Source organism: Typopeltis vanoorti, chromosome 4, assembly GCF_054136105.1.
Source record: "Typopeltis vanoorti isolate ZY-2024b chromosome 4, IOZ_Tvanoo_1.0, whole genome shotgun sequence".
NCBI lineage: Eukaryota > Metazoa > Arthropoda > Arachnida > Uropygi > Thelyphonidae > Typopeltis > Typopeltis vanoorti.
In genome coordinates this window covers 56,331,305-56,350,420 of record NC_143552.1, presented here as the reverse complement: position 1 = coordinate 56,350,420, position 19,116 = coordinate 56,331,305, and the positions used below count along the sequence as shown (strand labels likewise).

The following is a 19,116-nucleotide window of genomic DNA, read 5'->3' as shown; positions in this document are numbered from 1 at the left end:
GATATATATTACATATGTTAAGTAACGTTTATTTGCAATTTTAAGCACGTATTTTCAAGCAAAATATGAAATTTTAAAACACATCTATCCAGTTTTGGTTGTATTAATACGTATCGAACACTTTTAAAAAATTATCCTTACTTTTTTTTTTTTTGCAGGACAAAGACAACCCATCTCTATGAAGACTCACTTTATAAATTTGAAGTGATTTATAATCTTGTAATAGAATATTAAGAGTGGACTGTTGCTTAAATATTAAACAGAATATTACTCATAACAGTAGAACGATTATTACATATACATAATGTTGTAGTTTAGAATAGTCTTAAAATATCCCTATGTGTTCTTCAAAGTGCAAAATCTTTTGCTGACTCCATTTCACTGCAACCAACAGAGATAATACATCGGCTACTTTGGCATTCATTACAACTATAAACTGAAGGGGCTATAACTATAACTATAACCAGTTCTTGCCATAAAAGTAAGGAAGCATGACGTTATCTCAAAATTAGCCAACACCAAACGAAACTATTTTATTCTCTATAGAGAGAAATCTATTACGTTATACAGATCATTACCTCGTGTAACAGTGGTAAAAATTATTTCTCAAGAAGAGGACAAGTGAATATCTAAATAGGCAAAGGATGTTATAAGCCCATAATGCATCATTACAAAACTGTAATGATGCATTATGGTTACGGTTGTGATGATTATCTCGAACCAGGAAAGGATAATTTAGACGGAATTTTTTAGATAGAAAGATACTGGTAACTAACACAAGAACTAAAATGACAGTAATGCTCGCCTAGACAATATCAAATTATCGAATATAGTTAAACCGTGTTGCATTCTTCAACCTAGAATAATGCATGCAAATTTGAATCTGTACTACCATAAAATCTCTCCTGATTGAAAATGTTTTTTTTTCTTAATTTCTACTTATTTTAGGAATATTTTGATATTTTCAACAAAATGCGACATTTTTCAATCGGTTTCGAAAAACCTATATTGGAATCCCGCAAAAAAAAAGCCAGGACCCCCCCCCCCACACACACAGACAACTATTATAAGGGTTTTTCCACCGAAGGTGAGTTAGTCGATAACCTATGGAGGTGAAAGAGTTTACATTCCCAACCTCTCAGGTTTTTTGTTCTGCGAAACAGGAAAAAAAAAACAGATGAAGAACATATCCAGCTTACAGACTGCATACCGACCTTAAAGATTTACTTTGCCCCTTCAGTTTTCAGATTGCATAGTTTAGTTTGTCTTTGCCATAATTCTAATTCAGCTGTAAGGTTATTGCTGTTAAAAACAATTCGAATCTGATACAGCAAAGAATATTAAGAGAAAAAAAAATAAAGAATATCGCCAGACATGTGCTCTTTCAAAATTTAAGTATTATTTATAAATCTGTGTCATTACATTAAAAACACGACATTCCGCGTTATGATTTTAAACTGTCAAGACGAATCTGTGCTTTTCCTAACAATAGGTTTATGTTATATATTTGTAAGTTATTTGTTCACTATTCACTTGCTAATTGGAAGATACATCATCATCACTAATATTTACAATTTTTTCGCTATGTATTTATATCATTTGCCCTGTCCCTAACTGTCTCCATTCCACTCTTCTGTCGATTCCCTCATTAGCTGTCCCGTTGGCAATATTAAAATACGAGTACAGTACAAGGTACCTAAATAGAAATGAAATATCTTTGAAATATATTTTATATACTAATGGTTCCGATATATTATTTTTATTGTACATAATATGTTTCAAACTGAATGTTAATTCCACCAGACACAGCGAAGTGTGTGCTATGGATAGCTTAACTGACGTCACCAACACTAGAGCAACCGCGATTCCGTTTAAATTTTGGCAAGAAGCTACTAGTCTGAAGAGTCTTTGTATGCATGGATGAAGATATGTGAGGAAGATGATAGCGGTATGAAACAACAAGGTAGGAAGGAATAGGACACATATGATGAGGACAGTGAACGCAAGTTTGCTTCCTTCCTAACGAAGTCCAAGGAAGTTCATTCGTCCTGGTAGTGAAGAATTGCAAATTGCATGTCCAACTGCCCGTGTAAAACGTGTATCATATGAAACGCAAGTATACTGACGCGAATGTAAAAATAATAATTCCGCTATTATTTCTGCATTATTTTTTATTAATATGAATGTAAAAAATAATTTTCTAATTTTAGAAAAATAATTTTAGAAAGAACTTTCAACTATCAAACATCATGAAATTAAATGGCTTCTCCGAAAAACTACACAACATCTGTTCGATTCCTACAATCCAATCCAGAACAACAAAATAATCAGTACGTCGAGTTCCAATTCCATATATTTCCGGGATTTCAGAACCAATTTCAAGAATTCTGAAGAAATGTGATTTAACAGCCACTTATATCCCTATTAACAAAATATCCACCATTTCCCCCTCTTCTAAAGATAAAATGCTCAACCATGTCTCTGCCTGGTGTGTATCAAGTTCCTTGTAACTGCAATCTGTCCTACTTTGGACAAACAGGACGCTCTATAGAAAAACAAAGAATTCAAGAACATCAATCACACATTCTGCACAACAAATCCGATAAGTCTGGATTGGCGCAACACGGGATAGAGACAAGCCACAGCATCCTCTGGTCCAAGACTCGCCTTCTACGCAGATGTCGCTATAAATTCGAACGCGTATTTCAAGAGAGTGCTGAGGCCTTACTTCAACGCCCTAACTTGAATCGAAATGACTGTATATCCTTGTCAAAAATATGGGAAAGTTTAATCAGGATAACACATTATTTTTTTTAATTGAGACTTTTGGTTCCTACATTAGTCTAATCTTATTTATAAATTAAGATTATTATATGAAATTGTGAATTAATACCTATAATTTAGTCATTACTCTGATGAAATTTTTCCTCTCTTTAATGCTTAGCAATGTAACATCACGCGGCTCGTTCTACGTTTGAATGATCAATTGTTGGCATTCCACCTTGTTAAAAACTGTTCCTATCAAGCCACTGAGGATAGTCTGTTAGTTTCAGACTGAAATATTTGGAAAATATTAAAATATTCTTGTGTTAACGTGTCCATAATTCCTAATTATAATTTCAAAACTAATAACTAATAACTCTGTTATTATTTTTACATTATTTTCTTATTATCATTATTTTACATAATATGAATGTAAAAAATGATTTCTCATGACTCTGTGTTTATGAGAAATCTATTTTATTAGCCAGCTGTGAAATAAATAGATAAAGATAGAGGCAAATAAAGAGCAGAACGAATTCTAGGATAATTTAAAATATTTTATCGCCGTTAAAGCGATGTATCTTTGGATCTGTAATGTTTGCTTCTAACTTCAGTAATTTTTTAAAGACTATATAATTAAAACGAAGATAAAAAACATAGTTTTGCCTCTTAACTTATGATACTTGTCGCTCATGATAACAAAGCATATCATGGGAGATTATACGATGTTCCTAGTTCTCGTGATATTGCAGTTTTAAATCAAACTCGGTATAAATAAGCGAACCATAATTATCACGTAGGATTCTACGTAATAAAAACAACTATTTGCTAAAAACTACACGATAATCTCCTTAACTATTAACGATTAACATAAAACTAAGCAGCAAAGCTTCAAAAATTAACTGTTACTTTTGAAACCGTACTACGTGAGCCGGTAAGTGGTTTTCTAGCCAATTCTAAGACATACATCACCGATAACAGCACACAACGGAGAACTTTGAAACAATTTTGCTTCCTAACAAGCATAAAAATTGAATCAGCAAGTTACGAGACTGCGATGAGATCTGCCAAAGCTCCACGTGTAGGAACTCATACTTTATTGGCTCAATCTAATATTCCGTTGTCACAAACAGGATCTGCCGCATTGTTCTATTACATATGCAGGAGATTAGATTGTCAGCAAGACATGAATCTTAATAGACACACACTGAAACAATCAATGGATCGCGGATAAAAAGTTAGGTAGTCAGGAAATAAGTCATTTTTTTTTTTTACTCGGTAAGGAAACTGCAGTGTTAGTCGCTTTTTCACATATTCAATAGAGAAGTTAAAGCTCTTATGGCGGCATTAAAACCGATTGAAATACAGCATGGTTTGTGGCGACTGTACAAGCTGGAGCGAGTAATTAGTTGTTTAAATGTAATTGTTTTTCAATTGATTTCTGATACTCTAAAATGCAACGAAAAAATTGTTGTTATACATGAATCATTGTTTTAATGATAGACGATTTGTTTTAGTGTGGTAGAAGCTGAACTCTAAAACAATAATAATAAATTCATGTGAGTGGCACGCACCACAAGTCTCGTGACATCAAGAAGCAACTTTGCAAGTAAGGCAACAACACATTTCGAGCAATTACGTCACAATCATCTAAAACAATAACACGCGTATGTAATAATGTAGCTGTAATGAAGCCTTACAGACGATATTTTCTGCTACTGAATGCGATGATCACCAGTCGATTATTCGTTAAATAATTAAAGGGAAAACAGCCAAAAGTAGATTAACGTCATTAAACGTTCAAGGACTTAATGACATCGTTAAAATGGAAGTACTTACCACGAGCAACTACAGCAGCAGCACCAACAGAAGCAACACGACCTTGAGTTCCTGTCACGTGCCAACACGCACTGGGCTCCATTCTCGTGACTTTGGTTGCTAATTTTGTTTTCCCTCGAGTCCTCGAACCACACACTGGAATCTCCCTTTAAAGAAATATTGCTCCCGAGATCTAGTTCAAGCTCTTTACTGGATCCAGGTACTTCTTCTCGAGCATCGGAGTCTGACACTTTCGGAGCATCGTCTGAGTTTTTGGTCCCTCCTTGCTTGCTCGGAGTTTCACTTTTCACCACAGAAGTTGCCTTAGCACCACCCCGGCTGGGAGTCTCCTCTGTCCTTTCACTGTTCCCTGGCTCTTTCTTCCCTTTCTGATGCGAAGGGAGGTCCTCGGCCTTGGTGGTAGGAGTCTCGGAAAGCACCCCTTGTTTCCTAGGAGTGTCGGTGATTGGTGTGTTCGATTGCTTGACCTTGCTGGAGTCGTTGCCCTCTTTGCAGCCTTGTGTTGCGGGAGTCTTCTCCGAAAGCTTCGATGGTGTGCCTGGTGCCCTGGCCTTACCCGTCTTGCGGCCGTTTTCCAGCGACCCGCCAGGAGCATTTGAAATTGACGAGTTGGCCATCCTTTCCCCTCGCTGCTTCCCGCTCTGGCCACCAGGCGACGCCACCGACCTGATCGGAGTGTCTGATTGTTTACTCGTAGAAGGAGTAGTTCTCGCAGGCTCTTCCTGCACCTTTTCCTGCGTTTCTGATGTGCGTGGCTCGGTTGGCCGTTGGACCCCGGACTGTTGAGCACGGCCATCCTTCTCCTCCTTGATCAGCACCCACACATCCTGGCTGGAGACGCCGTCGTCCTGTCGACCGCCGCTGGCACTTCTTGCGGTATCTTTTGTTGATACTGGCGCCTGAAGTTTGTCGGAGGTCACGCCCGTACTGGAACTGACCGTGGATTCGGTTTGTGCTGTTGGCAGGGTTGATGCTTTTTCTCGTGCTTGCTCTTGTTGTTTTTCTTTTGTTGGATCTTGTGTGTTGGACATCTGCAGAGAGAAGCAAAGGTTTAGCACATTTAAATGAAATATGCATTACACCAAGCAAAATTACAAATAGTTCTTACCAGTACAATGTAATACCAAGTTATTTTCAAAACCACAAGGCGTCTCTATTTCTTTCTACAATAACAATATAATCAGACTGTCTATAAACGCACTTCATTCTTAAAAGAGTCCAAGTATATCAAACAAAATATATTCAACAATTAGAAGATATTTTACAATACGAATAACTGTGGCTTATCATGCCAAACAGGTCTTTGTGACTATTACGTCTATCCAACGATTATTGTTGTCCATTGTTGTCATGTGCATTTTTTTTTTACATTTATCTCTGTCGGCCACTTATTATCGCTGAGGTTACTATTATCTCTAGTTTGACGTGGATTTATAGAAGTTACATTCTTTGTATAAAACCTTATCGGAGATAACGATACTTTAAAACTTGAATAGAAAAAGGAGTAATTCAATTCAGTTATTTATTTTTATAATAAGTGAAACAAATATATTGGAGAAAAATTTTGCGATTCGCGCAATATAAATCAGAAAAAACGGGACATAAATTACAAATATTAAAGTAGTATGAATTTCATTTGGAGATAAGAAATATTGTGACATACTTCCATCATGGCTTCGATCTAGATATCCCCGCAACAAATACACACAGACAATGTGCGTCTATCCACCAGACGGCCACATGGGATTATTTAATTAATATTAACATGAAAATTATTTAATTAGTATACGTTTCAGACGAAATATTAAGGGAAACAATTAATGAAAGAATTATGGGATATTCCAAAGAAAAAAATCAGATATCATATGATTAGCGAAAGAGTCGCTATTGTTAATCCCTTGTACACATCGAGAACTGCAAGAAATATAATAATAATCCTCAGTACTTACAGGCATTTAAGGCCCACGACCATAAATGAATACGTTGGCTTCCCCAACCATAATTATGGGATAAGGTAGTTAATTAGTCTTATTCCTAAATATATATTTGTGTATAAATTGCATGCGTTTTCTCCTAGCCGGTTTGCTTCGTTATGGTATTCAAATCGAGGCCTTTCTGACCAAAGGGCTTCGTCGATCCGAACTGAGCCAAGAAGACTCATTATAGGATTTTAAAGGAATAACTTTGCTTTGTGCAACATTAATAGTATTTACAAAAATAATCGAAAATTACATCATCTGCAGATCAATAAGGATTTAAAAAAAATCAAATTGACATTAAAGAAATCATATTAAATTAATATTAAATCAATATTAAGAAATCGTATCATATTAGGAAAAAAAATAGAAACAACATCATTTGGATATAATAAATCCCGCAATAAACGGCACTATATGAAACCGGAGGTGTTTCATATAGCGCCAAGGATTCTGCTATTCTTCACCGTGAGGTCAAAGCTAGCAGAACACTTGGTTTCGTAGCAGTATTCATTGAAGATGCAAAAAATAAGAATCCATAAAAGAGTTGTCGGATCGGTACTAACATATGCAGGGAACAAGTACACAAACTGCAGAATATAAATGAACTGAACGGGGATTGAAAATGTTAAGAAAAACTGAAGACTTACCAATATTAAACAGAATCAGGAACACATAAATGAAACATAATTGTGAAATGCAACCAATAAATAATTCGATTCGAAAACGGAAAGAAGAATGGAAAAAAACTGCATACATAAGAAAAGAGAGACATTGGCAAACAGTACGGAATTGTCCAGAAAACAATCATATAAGCATGTAACCTTAATACCAAAAAGAAAACGAAAGAAATGAACAGCGACATTAAATTATATTTTTCTTCTGAATCCATTTTTAGGAGAGCTATTTTACACTAATATTACTAATAGCATAGGATAACGCACGCAGGTGTACAGAGGGAGCTATAAAATCAGAAAATATTTCATCGACTATAATATGAATTAAAATGATGAGTGGAGAAAATCAGCGATTATAGTAACAATTATGCTTGAGTTTTAAGTAATAAAATTCTTTTGAACATGATGAGCATCCTGTGGGACAGAACTGTGATATGTTAAGCAAGTGTAGAGCTTCCTTCGTAGAATTTTAACCAAGTGTAGAACTTCCTGCAGTAGTAAGCTCTTGATTTGAATATCGAACCAATTAGTATTTGCATAGGTGTATCATCAAGTTATTTAAGGATTCGAAGACGCTACGTAATCCAAGGAAAAGAACTTTCTGAGGGGATGAAATTTATTTTTTAGAAAACGGGATCTCTTCGTAAAGATGAAGCGCATTTGAACAGGAAATCAGGGGGAGATGCCAGGTATAAAAATAGAATACACTCAAACTCTCTTGAGAATTATCGAGATACCAAACACAGAAATCATAATCAAAAGCAATACTTAATTACTTTTTTGGACGTTTATAGATATTGTGGAAGATTTGCAAATAGATTTCATTGAGAATCATTGAACAAAATATATAAGATATACTTCTTGCAGGAGGATCAAACTGGGTGGTACAGAAGAAATGACAATAACCTCGTGTATCCTAAAGATGCAGGGATATTTAGTGTCTTCCTAATAGATCCGTTTTCTTACAGTTACTGACGCGATGTGTTCACTCAGCTTAACTGTTTTCATCAAATCTATGTGCCCATTCGCATGCTTCCTTCGAGAGTAGTACTTCAAATGTCGTTATTATAAGCATGCGCAAAATGAAATGTGGGATAATTTATCAATGTGTTGGGTTGAGGACTCCCCATGACTGTATCACTGAAACAGCAATTTTTGTCTGTAACTAGAACAGGAAGCACACATTTCGTTGTTTTTTTCCGGAATCTTTGCAATCAAACAGTACAATGTGGTAACATCACTCTCAGGACAAATCAATAAACACAACTTATTTAATAATATCGGCAAAAAACCTCACCATCTATAGCGTACATTATGTAGAGGAATAAGTGCAGTTATAGAAAATCTAATAAAAAAAAAGATGTAATATCATATGTGGTACGCATTTCTTCGACACGACACATTTTTATTTTTAGTAGAACTTAAGGTACTCTTCGCTTCTCAGTCGATTAGCAGAGATTTGTTGCTGTCGATCAACCACTCTCATGGACAGCAGAAATTCACGGTATACTAATAAAATGGGCGGAAAGAGGTTAAAACCTGACTTCATTTATTATTATTTATCATCAGGAATTTTCAACGTGATTCCATGGCTCAGTCAGTAATGCCCTTTGGTTAGGAATACCTAGATTTCAATCCTATCCAGGAATTGATGCACCTGTTATTTCAACGGAAGGTAAGTTAGAGGGATGGTGAAGTTTTTTCCTCCTGAAAACTCGATTTTTTCATCCTGCAAAACAGGCACTTCGTCCAGAGAACACACACACACACACACACACACACACACACACACACACACACACACACACACACACACACACACACACACACACACACACACACACACACACACACACACACACTTCTATAACATGTTTTATTCATGTAACAAATAATTTATTCCATTCGGTGTCTGATTACAGTTTTGTCAGACGTTTGTCTCGAGTTCGGTCATTCATACGTAGGTGACAGATCAGTAGAAGCACACATGACTAACTGATGGATTACCAAACAATTTTGGAATTATTAAATTTGCTCAGTCCTTATGATAGATCTTAAGATAATTGAAATGATATAAGAATGTAACCATGTTTACAATCCCGATAATAATCTTGAAGTTGTTTATGGTTAACATAGGATTGTAAACAACTCCATGGTTCACATAGGATTGTAGGCAACTTTATGGATAATAAAATAAACATAACGAGCAAAGGAATGCACATAAGAGAAAACTACCAGACGTCTGTGGGTGTACAGAGATGAAGTGGGTTTGTGGATACATTAAGCTAAAGGTCACCTCACAACGCCTTCTGTTTTATCTGTATCGAAATGAATATGTCAGAGACAATCCTTTAATAATAAAAAAGCGCACGCACACACACGCAGACAAATCATAAGTGGGCGTTCCTTTTAGAGTGCACTATCCTACAGCGTTCATTCAATCTGTGAATATTTAATGGGAATCTTTTATAACAAACATAACAGGACGAGTGGAATCACGTGCATGTTTGGGAGAGGCACACATGATAATCGCATACACTTGCAGTAGTTGTTTTAAACTCCTTACAAACGATAGAATTCATCTCTCTCTCTCTCTCTCTCTCTCTCTCAGGTTTCTTTTTTTCTCTGCTATATGGAATGTGTAACCACTTAAATAGTTTTATTCCTAAATAAAGCATTCCGTGCTTATCCACTTCAAAGATTTAAAAAAAAAACACTTAAATTATTTACTCTTAAAGAAAACCATTTTCTTTTTCTTTATACAGTCGAGATTCTCTAGCGAGGTTAAAATAGGGCCGAGCACGACAGTGGCACTTGACTTATAAATAAATAAATACGAGTGCAAGCACATCGGTTATCCTGATAAGCACGGTTAAAACTGGATAATGGAGTTTGAGTGAACGAACGTGATGCTGGTAGACAACTAGAATCTCCAAGTGAGAGTGGAACGACGCGGCAAACGATACCAAGATTCTGCCTTCAAGCGCATTCAATGCTTGAAGAATCTACGGCATAAATTAATCTACATCACTAACGCGGAAGTTGCTATAAGCAAATAGCAGGGGTGTGGGGAGATGTTATCGGATGGCCCGCCCATTAGGCCTTACTTCCCTTTTCGGTTCTATACAGTTTGGCTTTAAACAAGAGCCAAATAGTGATATTTTAATCCATTAATTCACTACCAGATGGCGTTTAACGTCTCAGGAGTGTCCTGTGTAGTTAATTGGACTATCCTGATGTGATTAGCAGCTTCACCGCTACGCTCGAGGATATCGAGAAGTGTCCGCTGACGACAAAATGGGATACGAAGCTAACAGCCATTACCATATTTACCGTACCAACTACAGCCAATCGATAAATGCTCCAAGCTTTGTAGAGGGGGGGGGGAAGATAGCAGAGAGTGTGCCTGTCCCTGCGTTCGCTTTCCATTCAACAATAACTCTGTTTCCTGTTATCCCAATAAATTGAGTTCAGCCATTTTCCTTGCAAACTGTTAAAAGCTGAAAGCGTATTCAGACTGCAACGCATTCATCAGACTGTTGATTCACAGAGGTACAAAGCTTTGATTAGTCTCCGTGGTGATGTTGATTTAGAAAGGCGCGTGTCAGGAACTCAAATAATAAAAAAAAAAGAACGCTTCTTTTTGTACTAAATGAATATCCTGCACGTGCCTACTAATTTATTATGGACCGTTATTTATTTATTTTTGTTATGTTATTTATATTTTATTATGTGGTGTTCAGATATAATCTAAATTGGTTACTTTAATACAAATGAAACAAAAGCATTCCAAGACCGCTGAATCGCGGGAATATTTTTAGGAATAAATGTAAATATCATGAATTATATCTTTATCATAGCAAAAGAAATGTCACGTGGATTCCGCAAACGATACTCTTTGGCTGAATACACCAAACTACTTCGTGTACTCAGCCAAGAGACTCGAAGAACGTAGCAGCTATATATTGCGAGGTTCCAAATTGTTTTAATTTGAAATATTTTAAGGTAGCTTCAATATACGTTGAAGCAGGTTAGTGTTCTGTAATTACATCGCGACAGCCAAGTCAACGAGCTAAGAATGTATGTAGTCTGTTTGCGTGTGTTCTATGGCGAGTTTGTCTGTTTTGTGGGAGAAGATATCTGCTTTTTCAGGAGATAAAAGTCTTGCCATCTGCATTTTTGCACAAATAATTTTTCTTCGGTTGAAAATGTCTAACATGTTTTTTTTTTTTTGACGGGCTCACAAGCCATATATTTTTCACGCAGAAGGAATGGGCTGTTATTTCGGCAATGCCAGGAAAGCATCTTACAATACCCTCCTATCAAACTCCTTACGCTTGTGGAACTAATAACAGTATGAGATAATGAGAGTTTGTTTACGTGTGTATGAAACATACAAAAGTCGCATTGTTCAAAACTAGTAGATTATCATCTGGTATGATTGACAACTTGATGTTATCAATTTCGATAACACTATTAATAGGCTTCCCACAACACATTAAAAAGAAAGTAGGATTGTACTTCTACTGGTACAAGAAGCCACAATGCAAAGTAATTAAAGGCGATATTACATTACATTCCTTATCTTAGTATAGAGTTTCAGGGTTCTTCTTCTTTTTCTTTATGTAGCTTCCTCAGTGAGAGGGTGCAGCACCATATCCTTCCAGTTCTCTCTGCTGGTGGCTTTCCTTTTTGTTTCTGCATAGCCATGTGATCCTGTCCATGAACTTATATCTTCAAGTCATGTCCTTCGTTTGGGTTACGCAACATGCGTAACATGGGTTGCAGAGTTAAGTAACATGATTTCTTAATGATATTTAAAGAATGCTTTTTGAAGGATACTTTTAGAACACTACAGATGCTGAATTAACTGAACAATGCTACAGTTCTCTGAAGCAATATGAATGTCGAGATGCAGATGCGCCATCTAGAGTCCATGAAGCAAACTTCTTATTTTAAGAGAAGATTTAGAATTAGAGAATAATAAATACTTAGACAATGTTTCTAAGTATTTTCTAATACTTAGAAACTGGGAATGTTTATTAGGAATAATATCGAGCATGTTTGGTATCCTGAAGAATTAACATCAGTACTGTTAGTGATAGATAAAACCTTTATCGCAAATAGTGAACAGCCTTTATAAAAGACAGTCATGCACTATAAACAATGATTAATAAAGTAGGGAAATCTCGGTGATATTAAATTATAAATGAATACCAGATGATGATGATGATGATATCCTAATTCACGAGTTTCGAGTAACAGAAGAGTTCGAGATGAAAAAAAAATAATTTATCGGCACTGATATATATACTCAGATCCATGCAGGAAACGTTAGAAATACTTAAAATAATATTCGTAATAAGTAAAACATATATTAAAAAGCACAGAAAGTAAATGGATGTACTTACTAAATCTGAGTAAGTATTGATACATCTTGAACTAGGAGATGATTCATTACACCATCAGTGATTCTCTGGCTAATGCATTTCCAATAAGGAACAACAACCATCTAATAGTGGAAACTGTTGAGTCAGCCTATCTAATCTCGTGCTCATAGGTTATTAGCGTCCTGAATAGTGACGTCATTGACTTTAAGTATATCCTTTACACATTATTCAGAGAAAGCGAAGGCGAAGTTGATACCTCTTAGTTCCTTTCTGAGAGTAGTAGTAGTAGTAGTAGAGGGGGGGGGTTTCTGAACGTATCCAATAATTGTAGGCTGAAGTAGCGATAAATGCACACTGGAAACGTAATTCTCATGCATGGGGATTACACCTCTAACGGATGGTGTTATCATTAAATCGCATGAGTTTTAATATGGAAACAAAATCTTAGGGAGGAGACAAGGAAAAAGAAATGCTGCATTAGAAACAAATGCTAAACACCTGTTCTGTAGACAGTCAGTATTCTTGCAACAGACTCGTCAACGCGTAAATTTGGACTCCGGTTCATTTAATATAAACCTCTAATGATGACACACACACACACACACACACACACACACACACACACACACACACACACACACACACACACACACACACACACACACACACACACACACACACACACACACACACACACAGTGTACAGATAAAAAGTTTGATCAGAGATACGATTTTACCAAATCAAAAAATAAATAAATAAAGTAAACACTGAGTCTACTGAACTAAGAACTCACGCTAGATTTCATTACTAGGTAACATACTAGTTAATGTTCAATGCGGGTACAGAATAATTCTTGCAAGCGGACTCTCTCTCTCTTTCTATTCTGAAGCCAGAGAACATGACAAGGCAAAAATAAGCGAACATTTCCTTTCTACCCGCATTCTCTCCTACCCAACGTAAATAAAATCAATACAACGCAATACCTTCAGCATATTAAGTGAGCACTGGTGTATTCCATATTTCGAAGTGATCATTTTATTTGAAATTACTTTTTAGCTTCCTTTCCAACTGTGAAGTTCACACACACACACACACACACACATACGGTGATTATTAGTAGCTACAACTGACAAGGTTCCTACTAGGCCAAGGTGAAATAAGTCGGAATGAAAACTAATTACACACCAGTGGATTATGACTATTTGCATAATCACCATACCAAACATATGGAATGATTTGACACCTTTCGTTGCTTCAGAATGATCTTAGATATTTAGAGTCCTGGAAAGGGGGACTATTAACTGTAAGCAGAATTATTTTAACAATTAGCTTTACTTCTCTTCTTATAATAAAACTTATAAAACTTTAATAAATAGAATCGTTGAATATAAAAATACCCCGAGGAGTTAAAATAAAATCCTAAATGGAGGGTTAAACAGCCTAGTGGTAGAATCGTATTTGCAATAATTTCCCAATCCATAATTCTACACGATATTCTCATGTAATTGACATTGCATTCTAAAATTTCACAGAATAAAGTATGTGAACTGATTTCAGATAATTTAACATCAAATTTCGTTATACTGAAATTCACTGAAACCCGATGAGAGCATCTCCGAATGTCCTGCCATTGAAAGTGACATCCACGACATCTTCAATTCCATCTTCAAAATTAAGAGAGGAACCTGTGCATAATATAGTTGATTCCTTAAACACTTACCAAATAAATTATTGATTTTCACCCATGTGAGCAATTGATTCAGCAATGTTCTTGTTCTGAAGAAATGAAGGTTCCATTTGTGAAACAGACTATATTTGGACACCCGCTGTCGACAATTATTTGTGAAACAGACTATATTTGACGGCATTAGAATTAATTGTCGACAGCGGGTTGGACACCCGCTGTCGATAATTAATTCATGAAAAATATTCCAGCAACGACAAATTTTGTATTTCAGTAGGCTTAGAAGAAAACCCATGCGGTTTGCACAAAGAAATATTTATTTACGCATAAGACAAACCACCTTATCCTTAACTTATGATTACGATTTCGGCAAATTGAAACAAGTCATGGGCCTTGAGGGCATTGTAAGTCATGAATTATTATTATATTTATTTATGATTGATTATATTATTATTTTATAAACAAGGTTGATTTAATAATATAAATCTGGGGTTAAGTATCCGAGCTTGAGACACCAAGCCATCGTTTTTGATAGCTTTAGGAAACGGTAATAGAACTAGAAATTGTATCTCTAACGTAAACGCCAGCACGCAGTCATGAATTGCAAAATTGATCGAGGCATGGTAACCAACGTTCTTGTCACAACATAGCACGAGTGATTATAGAGAGTAGATATTAAAGGCAAAACTCGATAAAAAGGCTAATACAACATTACTGCTAAACACATAACACGAGATGGAACTATATTATTACATCCATGCACTTATTGTAAACTAGCACTCAGTACTATTTATGGATATATGTAGACTATTGTTATTACACAAATATATGAGATCCAACGCACGTTATGTATATTGCAACACATAAACATCTTTATATGTACCGGTGACTCAATAACTATATTTAGTCTTTTGTACATTATCATTATGCTAATCCTCTCTATAAGGTAAATAAATTAAAAATCAAATAAGAAAGTTTCATCTGGCATATATGTCTCCCTAAAATATCTTTTTCCGAGCCTTTCATCCAGTCATGTTTCTCCGATCATCTACTTACTGCACTTCCAATTCATTTATTTCTTTTTGACTAGTTTGACTAATTGATTAAATTAATATCTAAAATAATGCTTAAACTACACGATATTCTGCATATTTATTCTGCATATTTTTGTATTCTAAAATGCGAATAGTAGCTCAATATGTGGATACGTTTTTATGGCTTTGAGGGCCCGAATGCTTCAAGAAGGATGAACATTGGTGTATTCCATATTTCGAAGTGATCCTTTATTTGAAATCATTTTTTGATAAGCTGGTCAATCTGTGTATCTGAATATCTTCTTCCAAAGTAGATTATTCGCGAACAAAAGTGCTGAATACTTTGAGTGCTGTTCTTCGGGGTTAGCGATATTGTAAGCTACAGGAAATTCTCAAAAGCACTACGGGTGTTTACATCTTGCAGTGACAATGTTTCCAATGAAATATGCATTCGAAATACCGTCTGACTCGTGTCTGTCCTCGAACTAGACAATTATAATATTTAAATGCTGTCTGATGAGCTCGGCCTATATTTTCCATTTCAAGTAATCATCAGTATGCGGGACCACATACTTGACGTTTTCCACAATTACGTTACAAATTTAGGATTACACGCTTTCTCTAACTCGTATGAGCGCATTTATTTTTGTATTACAATGGCTAGAAGGACAGAGGTGAGGGCGCAGATCTCCTTTTCCCCCAAACAGATGGTCGAATTCTTAGACGTGTATCCTGATGACATTAGCGTGACACATCACCTTCTGTCTCTGACAGAAGAAAGTGACATTCTCAGCAGCAGCTTCTAATTAAACATGACACTAGTTGGGGAACAAAATTCAATTATTTCTCAGACGTCGCTCATATGCACAAGTAACGGTATGCAGATAAATGTATCGCCGTGTATTTATTGGGAGATGAAGAATCTGGAAAAAACGTCATAAAGCCGTGAAGAAAGTGATGTAATAACTATTATTTTTTCTTACTTATCAATCAATATACACAATGCTTGACATCAGTATTTCTCACCGTCTTTTACAGATCTATCTTAATCCATTTTATCTATTTATTACGTGTATTTTATACTTTGCCGAGTAATTATGAATTATTTGAGAGGCAAATCGATTATTATTTCAATATATATATACACACATACTCTCTATAGAGAAATACTAGCTTAAAGTTGGCAACAGAAACCTAACATATCCGAGTGCACTCATGCTTGATCGACATTACATTAGAAGCATTTTAGGCTGTTTTCATCAGTAATTATGATTTGGTCATCAATTATGAGTTCCATTATATATATAAATAACAAAGATAACATTTCAATCACGAGCGCACGCTCGTGCTTGAAATGTTATCTTTTGATGAGAGCAACATTTTACATATTTTATATAAAATTGAGAGCAACATTTTGTATCTTATGTTGCTTTTGATGAGAGCAACATTTCGATACAGCTAAGCGCTCAGTCACGTTCCAACGTTTCGAAATTTCAATAACAAAGTTGTTTTGCCTACTCGGCTGTAAAATAACATCTAAGTTAAAATATAATTTTTGATGCATCATGTAGTGATAATGTTTAATAAAAAGCTTACTATATCTAAGGGGTTATAACATTTTTTCCGTCAAGCTAGAACTGGTATAGAATAATGAAATCATGTTTATCTCGTACGTTCATGCACTTCAGTAAATCATATATACACGATTTCATAAATCTACTGACATTTAAATAAAAACAAGAATTTAGGAAAACAACCTTCATACAGAATGATGCTGTTTTAACATTTAACCAGGTTTTTGATTATTTCTCAAGGCATTTTTGTTACTCAGAGTCTAGCGCTGTTTCCTGCAACTACAAAATAACGTTTATTATCGGTCAATATTTTTAAAACAGTGACGTTTGCTTTTCTAGTACTGTGTGTGTGCATGTGTGTGTGTGTTAATATATGTATATTATATCATATTTCACCGAACAAACATCATTGATTTTTGTCTGCAACTTAACAGAGCAAATTCCGCTCGTAGAGAAACCTTTTAAAGTTGTTTATACTTCTGTTTAATGGTTTTTCCAATAGCAAAAGAGCCCAATATACAGTTCAATGCATTGAGAAAGAAAGATAAATCGAAAATACAGAGATACTTAACTAAGACTGATATCCCCTCAGGAGTTGGAGAGAACAGAATACTGAAGTTTTTAGGAAAACTAAAGATGTAGACAATTTAGGAACCTAGTAAATGAAACATCACTTAAACTTATCTTGAGTGTTGTGGAACAGAATCTCCGGTTATTATTTCTTGCAGGGTGAAAGATTATCTTTTACTTCTTGATGATGAGGAATACACTAGTTTCAATGATCTTTCCTCTTCCTCTCCTCGACTATTTCCTTCCCTTTAGAATAACGTTCAGGTCTTGGGTCTCATTGATAATGAACTGATGTTTCAGATCTCGTTCCTATACGTCTCTCTGCAACTTCTTCTTCTAGAAGAAGATGGGGGGTAGACGTATGTCGAAAGTTTGTGAATGCCGAAGGATTGCAGTACTAAAAATCTTCATTGTAAAATTCTTCGCCATCCTTAGAGCTTGCGAGAAAAGGGAGAATGAATATGGCATTGTCTTGCTGCGAAGTCAGTTTCCATTCCCCCCCCCCGAATGCTTTGTTCTGAAGCATCCCATGGATGTTTCAGCTCTTCCAAATCATGTCATGGACTGTTCAGTTGAGATCTAGTCGTATTATTCAACACTTCTTGAATAAATAAAAATACAAAACAATAACTTCGGATGCATCCTCCAAATTATACATACTTTACTAACATCGACATGTCAAAATCAAAATTCCTATTTCTTCTAAACAGTCTTTTCCCACAATTACCTATCTCAATGATGCTAACCATAGCTTTTACTTTTCTAACTGTTCCTTATCTATAAAGGCTGAATGCAGTTCTATTATCGCAATAATAATTCTCATAGATGACTAGAAAAAATAGGTTATACGATGTTTGGCCAAATGAAAACGGACTTCTCCATCACAATCTTCTTCTTCTTCTTCTGCAGCTTCTCCCATTAAGTTGGGTCACTGTTGATAATGAGTCTCCTCCACACCTTCCTGTCTTGGGCTGTCACCGCATCCAAGTTCTTCATCCTCAAGTCCTCTTCTACCAGCTCCCTCCATCTCTTCTTTGGCCGCCCACGCTTCCACCTTCCTTGCACATCCATCTGCATGACCCTTCTTCCCACATATTCGACTTCCCTCCTCATCACATGACCAAACCATCTCAACCTTGCCTCCTGTATTTTCGCTTCTATGTTCGTAACTTTCACTGTTCCCCTGACATAGTCATTTCTCAGACGATCCTTTCTGATCACACCGCACATCCACCTAAGCATTCTCATCTCTGCTACTTCCATCCTGCTGATGTTATTTTCCCTCAGATCCACAGTTTCTATAGCATATGCCATAGCTGGCCTCACTACTGTCCTATAGAGTTTGCCTTTCAGATTGATCGGCACCCTCTTATCGCATAACACTCCAGCCATCTCCCTCCAATTCCTCCAACCAGCTTGTATCCTGCATCCCACTTCCTTCTCAGCTCCTCCATCTTCTTCCACTGTTGAACCTAAGTATCTAAAGTCTCTCACCTTCCTGATGACATTTCCTTCCAGCTCCAGATCTGTCTCCTGGCCGCCGCCTACTGTGCAACACATATACTCTGTCTTACTTCTGCTCAGTCTCATACCTCTCTCTTCCAGTAC

The 19,116-nt window shown here is 36.0% G+C and overlaps 1 protein-coding gene across 1 annotated transcript in view; it reads right to left on the bottom strand.

The window, feature by feature from the left end:
* Window positions 1-19,116, bottom strand: part of LOC150107323 (uncharacterized) — a 361,006-nt gene that overhangs the window by 55,790 nt on the left and 286,100 nt on the right. Inside the window, exon 6 of the mRNA XM_090391793.1 lies at window positions 4,603-5,633. Coding sequence (XP_090247919.1) covers window positions 4,603-5,633 — 1,031 coding nt within the window. The remainder of the gene's footprint in view (window positions 1-4,602; window positions 5,634-19,116) is intronic.